General features: G+C 25.7%; 2 protein-coding genes across 3 annotated transcripts in view; both read left to right on the forward strand.

Moving 5' to 3' along the window:
- The first annotated feature begins 1,403 nt into the window (after positions 1 to 1,403).
- On the forward strand, positions 1,404 to 2,492 carry LOC100198232 (GTP cyclohydrolase 1 type 2 homolog). The gene has a single exon (XM_065789328.1). It carries the CDS (start codon positions 1,404 to 1,406, stop codon positions 2,490 to 2,492), a length of 1,089 nt encoding a protein of 362 aa, XP_065645400.1.
- Positions 2,493 to 7,216: 4,724 nt separating this feature from the next.
- The window catches only part of LOC100213698 (DNA topoisomerase 3-beta-1), a 47,603-nt gene continuing 42,909 nt past the window's right edge, over positions 7,217 to 11,910 (forward strand). The window contains exons 1-4 of one of the 2 annotated variants that reach the window (XM_065790202.1): positions 7,217 to 7,361; positions 9,103 to 9,245; positions 9,561 to 9,638; positions 11,682 to 11,750. In XM_065790202.1, the coding sequence (XP_065646274.1) occupies positions 7,223 to 7,361; positions 9,103 to 9,245; positions 9,561 to 9,638; positions 11,682 to 11,750 (429 nt within the window). In that variant the 5' untranslated portion in view covers positions 7,217 to 7,222. Of the gene's footprint in view, positions 7,362 to 9,102; positions 9,246 to 9,544; positions 9,639 to 11,681; positions 11,751 to 11,910 lie in introns of both variants that reach the window. The other variant, XM_065790203.1, reaches the window with a different exon arrangement.

An 11,910-nucleotide genomic window follows, 5' to 3' on the forward strand; every position in this document is an offset into this window, starting at 1 on the left:
AAAACTGAATTAGTTGAAATAATCAATCAAGCTTAACTAAGCTAAAGTAATCAATGCTGAATTATACAGCTGAGAGTTGTGTTGTCTGTTGAAGGCTTGAGAGTTGAGACCAATATGATCATGTTAAAATTTATTTACAAATATAACTTCGGCTTTAAAAATTGATGTGACGTTAATAAGGAAAAATCGTATATTTCATTGAGGGTCGTCTGCAAATTACATGTAACTTAAAATTTATTGATGAGTATAGCTAAAAAAAGTTCTAAAAATATATTATCAGCTTGTTGCCTTTTGAAATATAGGTTAACGTTCTTTAGGATAATCCCAAGTAAAATTTTGACTTTTTAATAAAATACAGAATTAAGAAGTTATTCTCTTTCAAATATTTAGAATAGCTTTTCTGGTCTGCGTTTTGTTAAGTATTTAAAACCTTATTTTGAATCATCCTAAAAACGTCAAGTATATGGCCATAAATATATACCATCAACCGAGGTGACTCCGGACAGCGGGGTGACTCCGGACAGCGGGGTGACTTCGGACAGCGGGGTGACTTCGGACAGCGGGGTGACTTCGGACAGCGGGGTGACTTCGGACAGCGGGGTGACTTCGGACAGAGCTTTACTTATTATTCTACTTCAGTTTCTTTTAGCGATGGTGCGAAGCTACAAACGTAAACTAAACTTAAAAGTGTTGTATGGAACAATCTCTAAAGAAGATATAAGTAAAGCTATAGAAGATCACAGAAAAAGCATGAGTATTCGAAAAGCTGCTGATAAGCATAAAGTCACAAAATCAACATTTCATGATCACATTAGAAAATCCACCTTAAAGAAGGTTGGAGGTTAGACAATCATAAGCAAAGCAAATGAGGTACTCATTGCTCAAATGCTAGAAGCTGTTGCTGATTGGGTTTATCCTATCGGAAGATTAGAAGTCAGAATGATGGCTTTTGATTTCCTCAAAAATCGTAATGAGCTAAACAATTGCAATTTCCAGATACCTGTAAATGACTGGTTAAATTCATTTATGAAACAAAACAATATTTCTGGCAATAATGCTTCTAACTTTAAACGACCCCATTTCCCAATTTTGATTTTTCGATTTTCAGACCGTTTATTTATGCTAATATCACATTGGGAAGGCCAAAATTTCTGAAAGCCTGGGAAGGCCAAAATTCTGAAAGCCAAAATTTCTTCATGTTCTTTATAATTACAGTGGTACGATTCACAAAAATATTTCCATTTTGTATTGATTTTGATAAAACAGTTTAATATTTTCTTCGAAAATTGTCCGAAGTCACCCCGATTGACGGTTAGCGACAGTTGACGGTTAGTGACGGTTGACATTAGCGAATAAAACAAACAAAAAAAAAAGCATAAATAGCAAATAATAAGCGAGATGAAATGAAAATTAAGGCAATTTTAGATATTCTTCAAAATTCTATAAGTTTTACTGATGGTAAACAAAAATTATTAGTTGGAAATGACGAAAACGAATTAAGTGGAGTATTAATATCTTGTGGCGTTAATGATAATGTTATCGAAGAAGCTATTACTAAAAGATGTAATTTGCTTATATGTTTTCAACCCTTTGTTATAAAAACGTTGGAGAAACTTACTGTTGAAAATTTCACTGAACAACTTTTTATAAAAGCAGTGAAAAGCGACTTGTCAGTTTATTTTTTTTGTTCAGTTTTTCGTGACTTTAAAAAAAGTACTAAAATTTTATGTAATAAGTTAAGTTTGCAGGACACAAAAGTATTATTACCAGTTCATAAATCCATAAAAAAATTAATTACTTCAACAGTTCCAGAAAATTTGATTAAATTACGAGAAGCTTTGTTTGAAGCAGGAGCTGGAAAAATTGGTAACTACAGCAATTGCAGTTTTAATACACAAGGCATTGGAACATATATGGGTAACAAATGCAGCAACCCAAATATTGGACAAAAGCTCCAATTTATTGAAGCAAAAGAAACAAAAATTGAGGTCTTTTTTGATAGTTATATACAAAGTAAAGTGTTGCAAGCACTTTTCTCAAACCATGTATATGAGGAAGTAGCCTATGAAATATACAATATTGAAACTACCTTTCAAAATGTTGGCTTTGGATTGATTGGACAGCTTGAAAAACCATTGCCACTACAAGAATTTTTAATATTTTTGAAACAAAGTATGAATTGCAAAAACCTTCGTCATTCAACGACTTTTTGTAAATATATCTCTATTGTAGCTTTTCTTTCTGGTTCAGGAAGCTATGCTATTAAAAATGCTATAGAAGCAAAAGCAGATGTTTTTATAACTTCAGATCTGAGTTACCAAGACTACTCTTATGCTAATGGTAAAATAGTTTTAGTTGATATTGGTTATTTTGAAAGCAAAGAGTTCGAAAAAAACTATATATTTGAATCTATTTTGGAGAATGTTTCTGATTCTGTACAAAAAATAATTTTTTTTTCTGAAACAGAAATAAGTTTAGTTGGTTGCATGTAACTAAGAGAATTCTTCTGTCTTAAAGTATTCTCTAAAATAATAAAAATAAAGATTGTTTTGTTCTTATTCATCTATCATATTCTTAATTGTTTTGAACTTTTATTTATCTGATTAAAACCTATTACATATATATATATATATATATATATATATATATATATATATATATATATATATATATATATATATATATATATATATATATATATATATATATATATATATATATATATATATATATATATATATATATATATATATATATATGCATTTTGATTTCTAAAATGTGCACAAAAAAAAAAAAAAAATGAAAAAATTGCTGCTTTAACTCAAATCCTCATTTGATGTAACAGCATCTCCCTTGCTTATATATATTTATATGTTTTGTATATCATAATTACATAATTACTTCATACATTTAATTAATTGAAATTTTTTTAAACATGTAATTGTCACTTGTGAGGTGCTTATTTATCTTTTTGTCAAATGTCTGGAGGTTTCTTTTATATGTTTGAGTATAAGAAAGCCTTTTATTCTGTTAATCACTCCTTAAGTAAATTGCAACACTTCGGTGTTCGAGGTAATACTCTCCAATGGTTTTCATTATATCTTTTTAATAGATTGCAATTTGTCTCCATCAATGATGCTTTTCCTTATATTTATAAATGATCTTAATATCTCGAAAAATTTTAACGGCTTACCATTTTGTTGACAACACCAACTTACTCATAACAAACAAATCATTGAAAATTAACAAACATATTAATCATGATTTATCCAATCTTCTTCAATGGCTGCGCTCTAACAAACTAAGCCTAAATAACAACAAAACTAAACTCATTATTTTCAAATCAAGTCAATCTAAAATGAATCAATCAATCAATCAATCATATATATTCTGAAAATAAATTTTCACGGCTATTTACAAATAGTATTGAAATACTAATCTCAAGTAAATACCTTCAAAAAATAGTTTATTTATATACAATTAATCTTAGTAATAATAATAATAATATTAATAATAGTAATAACAATAATAATAATAAAGTAATTATAATAGTTTAAATAAATCGGTATAACTTTCTATACATCAATCGTTTTTACATACAAAGTTACAGTTACAAACAGTAATAAACTGACAAAGCGTAACAACTAACAATGATGTATAAAAACCTAATTGTCAATTATGAATCTTTACTTAATATATACCATGCAATTTTTGGATCACATCTTAGATATGCTTGTCAGGATTGGGGACAAAGCAAGTCTAATGCTTTTTTAAGGTTATCTAACCTACAAAACAAGGCTTTAAAAATAATATTCTTCAAGCAATATTATTCGAATTCTGACATCCTTTACTTTCTATCAAAAATACTTAAATTGTGTGATATTGTTAATCTAATCAATTGTCTATTTGTCTGGAATCATAAACAAGTAAACCTCCCTCCTCCTCCCTCTGTCATTCTCCAATTTTTTTACCACTAAAAAAAGTTCTTGTTATTACCTTCGATTTTTTAATAACTTTAAATTATCCCAAATCGCTGTTTGGTAAAATACGGTGATAATTCACAAACCAATGCATAAAAGTGGAATAATTTACCTCTTCATTTTCAATCACTCAACACTATTTCACAATTTAAAAACTGTCTTTTTGACTATTTGTTAGAAAAACACTGATTAAAATGTTAGGCTTATTGAAAGATGATTATTGCTATTGTTATTAGTATTTATTATTATATGTGATGGTAATATTACTTACATTTTATTTAGATTTTTATTACCGTCATTATTTCCTTTTAGTGTTGTATAATATTAATCTGTGATATTTATTAATATTATTATTATTGTTATCATTTGTAAAGTATTATCTTTATTATTATTACCATTACTATTTTAATCATTGTCATTAGGTGTTTACTTAATGTCAGTAGTTTTTTATACTACTTGTAAACAACCTTGAAATGTAATACCAAATATTGCCGAAATATATTGATTGATTGTTTTTTTCTCTAATAAAGTGGCATAAACTCTCCAGTTTATTGGAGAAATATATTGAAGAAACCTCCAGACATTTAACAAAAAGATAAATGAGCACCTTACAAGTGACAGCCGCATGTTTAAAAGCATTTAAATAATGGAATGTTGCAATAAATGTCTCCAAATTTTTTGTGTTGTTGATAGTTATAGCCAACACAAAAAAATTTGTAGACAACATTACATTTGAGGAGCTTAGAAAGTGGATCTTTATGCAAAAATTGTTTTGTAATTTATTAGTTGTAATTATAAATTTAATTATTATAAATTAGTTGTAAATATAAATTTGATTATTACATTTTAAGAATATTTTTAAATAATTTTATCATTTTTAGTGAAATTTGAGTAAAATCCAAAGTATTATATAAGGGATCGTCCTTAAGTAGGAGAGGCACTTTTATGTGGCAATTTTTATTAAACTTAATTCGCTGTTTTGATTTTTTATTTAACTTAAGGCTCTGCGAAAGAAAACATGGATAGTTTTTGTTTTGTTTATTAGTGAAATTGTGTTAGTGCATTGTGTAATAAAGAAACTAATTCATGGTCTTGGTTTCTTTAAAACAATAAAACTAACTAAATGTATACCTACTAAATAATGCTGCCACTTTTTTTGAAATTATATTTTTGATTGAATATATTTGTTTTTACTTTGTAAATAGCATTTCTTTTTGCAAATTTAATTTTCCTTTTTAGAAATATTTATATCTGAACTTTCTAAAATTAAATTAATAACTATCATTTCTTTTTTTTAATTGTGGCATTTTACATATATATATATATGGGCAATTCCATTTATAACTTATGTTACACGCACAACAACTTTATCAAATATTTGCCTATTTAAACTGTAAATTAAACTTTTAGCTATTTTGTATGAAAGCTGTTAGCCTAAAGAATAAAATAAGCTAAAAAGTTTTGAGTCCGGCCAAACGAGGGCAAACTTATTACCGAAAATGTCACTTAACTTACGTTACACATTAAACAAGGTAAAAAAATTGTTTTAACTTTTTGGTCAGATTTCTGCGAATCAGTAAAGTGGTTTGTATTAGTAACTTTTACAAGATGTTAAGAATTCTATACTAATTTAAAAAATATATAGAAGTTTATCAGGCGTGACCGGCTAAGGAAATTAAACTGGTTTTTTTGATACTATAAATTTAACTAACGTTACGTCACTTATGTTACCAAGCGATTATTATCGTGGATATTTTATATCTATTATTAAGAGTTAGAGTTATGTAACAAAAGAATTGCAAAAGTATTGAATTTATTCGTTAAAAATAACAATGGAAATTTTAAAAAACTGGTGGCACTCTTCTGAGTGATTTTTCACAACGTTTACGAAAGTAATCTAATCGAAAATAGTTTTTCCGCTAGACCAAGAACAACTTTGAAAAATTATTTTAGTACTACAACTTTATTAATACTTATTTGAGTCATTTAAATAAGAAAATCTTTTTGTCGAAGTTTTTAGTTACACTTCTTACGTTTATGCGTATTGCCTTATTTTCATTAGGTTAAATTTTTAAAATGCTGCAAAGTATTTACATTTAAATCTTTTAAAATATTTTTGATGTTAAAACTGCTCTCACAATATAGGAGGAAGAGGGGTTCAGGTATATGTGATTGCATGTGATAGGAGGGAAGGGGTTAAAAATTGACAAATATAGGGTGACGTGCTATCAGGGATGCGGAGTCCCAAAAGGACTCCGGCTTTATATCTCTACTTTTTTCAAGTCAGTAGTGTCCAGAAGCTCTAAACATGTTTGTTGACTTATGACCTTCTATAAGAAAAAAATTCATGAGATTAAATGACTTAAAACTTATCGTTTTTAAGCCCGGAGTCCTGGAGTCCCCGAGTCCTTGCCGCCATTATACCTACGGACTCCAGGTTCAAAAAATGATTGTTCCTTTAACCTAAAAGTCTTAATTTTTTTCCTATCAGTTGTCCATAAACTTATTTATATTTTTAGAGCTCCTGGATATCAAAAACTAGGATGAAGTAATCTTTTTTTGACTTTCATATCCGGAGTCCTTTTTGGGACTCCGCATCCCTGCGTGCTATATGGATAACCTCGCTCTCTTGCATTTACAAACGATTTGTTTTACTAAAATAAAAATAAAGAAGGTTCTAACTGATTTTTTTTTAATATTAGGAGAATAGCAAATAAATCTTTTCTTTTTTTTAATGTCTAAATAAAAAAATTTATATAATTCTAAAATTATAAAAAAGTTTCAGTTAGAACCTTGTCAAACATACGCGACAAAATGAGAATTACTTGATGACATAATTCATTTTGTTAACATACATAAATAATTTTAAACCTAGTCATTTTAATAATTCTTAAAATGCCTGCATTCTATTACAATAAGATAATATAAAACTTTTTTTATAAGCAGTAAAAAAAGCGCTTGTCCAAAGAATTTAGAGGAGCAGCTCGCATAGCTCGCCATGTTCAATTTAGGAGAGCTTTTCGTTGCTCTTGCACTCATTTCTTCCTGCCGAGGCCTGTATATATGAGAACAATTTTTGTTAAGTGATTTTCTACTAATTTTTAGGGGTGCCTCAAGATCCTCATTCGAAAGTTTATGTCATAATACATAGTTTCAAGGAGTCCTTTGGTACTCAAAGATTTAAATGAATATTTTAAAATGTTTTTTAAATAGATAAAATTTATTTAGGGTTTGTTTTTTAAATGTGTTTTTTTTTATTGAGTTCAATAGGATTAATTAAAATTAAAACAATGAAAGTTGTTCTAATGGTAGCTGAAAAACCTTCTTTAGCACTGTCGATATCAAAAATATTATCTGGTGGAAATATAAATACAAAAAAAGGCAAGTACATTATTATTTTAAGTTCAATACTTTCTTTTTCAAATTTTTTTGCATATTTTATAAATTTTATTTTCTTTATGTTATAAGTTTCTATTTATAATTTTTACTAAACATTTTGTTATCTTATTTTTATATATTTAAAAGTATACTTTTAAGTATACAAAGTAACGAGTAAAAAAAGTATATAAATTAATAAAAGTATAAAAAGTTGATAATTGTTTCAACTTGAGATCTTTGTATTTGTTGTTGTTGAAAATTTGTTTTTAGTTAGGTCAATTCGGCTTTGATGATAAATAAAACTAACTAGATTAGTTGTTGTTATATTATGGTTTTATAACATGGGCATTCAGAGAAAATTTTTCAAGAGTGAGTAAATAAAAAAAAAAGTTATATGTAATGCTGGACCACTACTATGTAGTTTGAGCACTTTGGCATGACACAACAAATCATTTAAATTGCTTTAAATCAGTTTTCTAGTTTTATTGCTGAGATTTGGTCTCATAAAAATTAATACATTACTGAAGAATCCTAAAGGACGAAACAATATTGTCTAATGTTGTTATATATATATATATATATATATATATATATATATATATATATATATATATATATATATCCCTTTATTGTTCGAATATTGAAAAAATTATTAAAAAAATTATTAAAATAGTTTTTTTAAATGAATATTATAAAGATATGAAAAAAAAAAAAAATTTTTTTTTTTCAAGTACAGTAACACTTAAATTTTAATTGTTGCCGTTTGGCAACATTGAACGATAAAGGTAATAGACAAAAATTTTTAAAAAGACTGCTTTCATGCCATTATGTTTAAATATGTTAGCAAACTATATATAGAACTTATTAAATAAAAGTTGTTCAGATTGACTATGTGAAAATTAAAGAAGTTTATTTAACCTATTTAGCTTATGTTAAATAAAAAGAGAATCTAATCTAAGTTTTAACAATGACATCCTTTGATCTTAAAAACTCTGTGCTTAACATTCTTTTTTATGAAATTCTTGAAACTAGTTTTTCCCGCCTGTCAAACATAAACATAATTTGCACTTGGTGATATTAAAAACAAAAATGATTAAAAAATACTGCAGCTATTGTTTAATGTTGCCATACGGCAACAATTTTATTTGCCCCAGTTATACCCCAATTCAGCTTTATACACAGAGCCTAATTTTAACACATTTGAAACAACTATACACTTGTAATAAATAAAAAAATAAAAGGAGAGAAGAATTTCAGTTAATTATCAGTTTAGTAGGGCAAAAAGTTGCATGCACTTTTTGCTTACAAAAGTAACCCAAAAATATGGTAAATTTACCCCAATTTCAATTAGGCAACAATCACAACATTGACTAGAATAAGAAAAACAAAGTTGGATTTATGTAAAAATATCACTAAATTGATAATTTATGGAACTGGAATCAATTAAAATCAATTCAAAGTTTTTGTTGCCATATGGCAACAGTGAACAATAAAGGGATATATATGCATGCTAATGTCTTTTTGTAATTAACTTTGCATGTTACACCATTGATTAAATCATACTAAAATGCAGGGAGTGTGTGTGTGTGTGTGTGTGTGTGTGTGCGTGTGTGTGTATCTGAAAGCACAATTAATTTTATGTGAGTAAAATGTAAAAAAAATCCTAGCTTACTTTAACAAACCTGATCACCCTTGTGATACAAGCTTTACCATTAGTTACCAATAATTAAAATTTACTTTTTAGGAGTTTCATTAGCCTGCCCTATACATGAGTTTAATGGGTCTTTTTTGGGGGAAAATGTTAAATTTAAAATGACATCTGTTTGTGGTCATGTTATGTCATTAGATTTTAAAGGATATTTCAACAATTGGGATGCTGTGGAACCGGTAATGTTTTTTTTTCTTTTTTTTTTATAACAGTTTCTGACACTTAATATTACTTGATCATTTTTGAAAATGTTTTTGTGTATGTTAATTTATGTTAATTATGCGTATATCAAATTATTTTAATTATGTGATTACTTGATTATTTAAAAATGTTTTAAGTGTATGTTAATTTATGTTAAATATGTGTATGTTAAATTATGATTAAAGTTTTAAAACCTTTATTAATATGTTTATTTTTATATTCAGTTTTTTTTTACTTTGTGTTGTAATACTTTGATACTTTTTGTACTTAAAAAAAGGCTTGTATTAAAACAGATTGAATTGTTTTCTGCTGCTACTCAAAAGATTGAAGCACAGGAAAAGCTCAATATAGTGAAGCATTTAAAAATTGTGGTAAAAATCTTTTTTTTTTGGCATTTAACTTATTTTTCTTTCTTAAAATTTTTTAATAATTATAATATATATTTTTAGTACTGTTTAGTATGGTATAGATAATACTTTATTTATATAAACCCTAATTAAATTGGGTTAAATTAATAATTTAATACTTCATTATCATTGTTAATTTTAGAGTTTTGTAAAATTCTATATTTATTATTTCATTTAACATTAGTAACTAACATTAATATGGTAAATATGGTAATATAATAATTTAATAATGTTAAATATAAAACATTTATAGTAATTATAAAACTTGAAAATTTATAAATTTTTTTATTTTTACTAATTATATATATATGTTTGTATGTATACATATATATATATATAAAGATATATATAAAAAAAAATATATATATATATATATATATATATATATATATATAAACACACATATATGTATGTATATATAGTCTTGCATATATACATACATACATATATGTATGTATGTATATATACATATATATATATATACATATATATATACATACATATATATATGTATGTATATATATATATATATATATATACACACATATATGTATGTATATATAGTCTTGCATAGTAGTTAAAAAGTTTGTTCCATAAACTGTAGTTTAAAAAGCTTTCTAGTTTATTATCATTATATTATTATCATTATTATTGCGGTTTTAAAAAAAAAGATAAAACTTAATGAACTTACCCATTAATTTAATTGTTTTAACTTTTCAACGACAACAAAAGTGCAGCTTAATTATTGAGGTGGCAAAATTGTTGTTAAAAGACAATTGACTACAAGATAAGGATATATATATATATATATATATATATATATATATATATATATATATATATATATATATATATATATATATATATATATATATATATAAATTATGTTAGTATATTCTACAAACAGAGTGCTCAATGTTCTTAAAGAACAGAGCAATAATAAATTAGTAAAAAAACTTATCTAATTTTTTGGGGTTTTTTTTTTTTTAATTTTATTTTTTTTCTTCAACACTGTGTTTCACCATCAGTAGGTTCATCAGAAAGTATCTTCCTGATGAACCTACTGATGGTGAAACGTAGTGTTGAAGAAAACAAAAATTAGTCAAGTGTTTTTACTAATTTATGTATATATATATATATATATATATATATATATATATATATATATATATATATATATATATATATATATATATATATATATATATATATATATACACACACACACATACATGCAAATATGTGTATCATTTATTATTTTCATTAAAAAAAATTCTTGTACTTTTCCTGCATTTTAGGTTTTCCCTATCATAGAACTCTTTACAAATAATTTTTACAAGTGTTTAAGGAGAAAGTGATACAACCTTATGATGATGAGACAAATGTTTTTGGAGAAAGCTCATTATAAAGTTTTTGCAACTTTATAATGAAGAAACGGGCTCAAACTGTAAAAGTCCAAAATTTACATTTGTTATCCTTGTCTGAACCAGTGTTAAAAAAACCAAACCAAATATGGTAACAGTATTTCATAATGGAAATTTCTACAGCTGGTAGGGTAGGTTTATAATAGAGGTAGAAAAAGGAATCAGAAGTAAGAAAATGGTGTATGCAATAATAAGATGATTCATAGTTGATTAACACATAACTTTGTGGTAAATTAAAAATATGGTTTCTAGAGATCAGTATTGAAAGAAAATGCAAAAAGCCTTCAAGAAGAAATTTATAATAATCTTGAATGTGTTTTTTATTTTGTTCCAACTGGGGGAGGGGGTATTGCTGATGTATTTGAAAAAGTTGTTTAATACAACAATATTCATAAATAAAAATATACATAAACAAAAATATACATAATTACAAAATTTATTTATTACATGTCTTTTTTCAAAATCAATTTTTAATATATTCAAAAATTCCGTTATTTTTATTCTTAAATTTACTGCAAAAAAAATTTTCTGCAAATTTTTTAGAAACTTGTTAAATATTTTTTATGTTGGTTTTTATTATTAGGGCAAAGAAGTTGATTTTTTAGTGTTATGGCTGGATTGTGATAAGGAAGGAGAGAACATTTGTTTTGAGGTCTACTTTTTAATTTGTTTTTGTTTTATATTTTTAGTTTATTTATAAATGTTTAAAATTATATATTAAAATAAAGCTTATAAAATTGTGTACTTAAATAAAGCTTTTAAAATTGTGTACTTTAATAAAGCTTATAAAGTTTTGTACTTAAATAAAGCTT

Source organism: Hydra vulgaris, chromosome 02 (assembly GCF_038396675.1).
Source record: "Hydra vulgaris chromosome 02, alternate assembly HydraT2T_AEP".
Taxonomy (NCBI): Eukaryota; Metazoa; Cnidaria; class Hydrozoa; order Anthoathecata; family Hydridae; genus Hydra; species Hydra vulgaris.

What these genes read in the sequence shown, in the direction of transcription:
- LOC100198232 (XM_065789328.1), top strand. Translation starts at nt 1,404, where the DNA reads ATGAAAATTAAGGCAATTTTAGATATTCTTCAAAATTCTATAAGTTTT.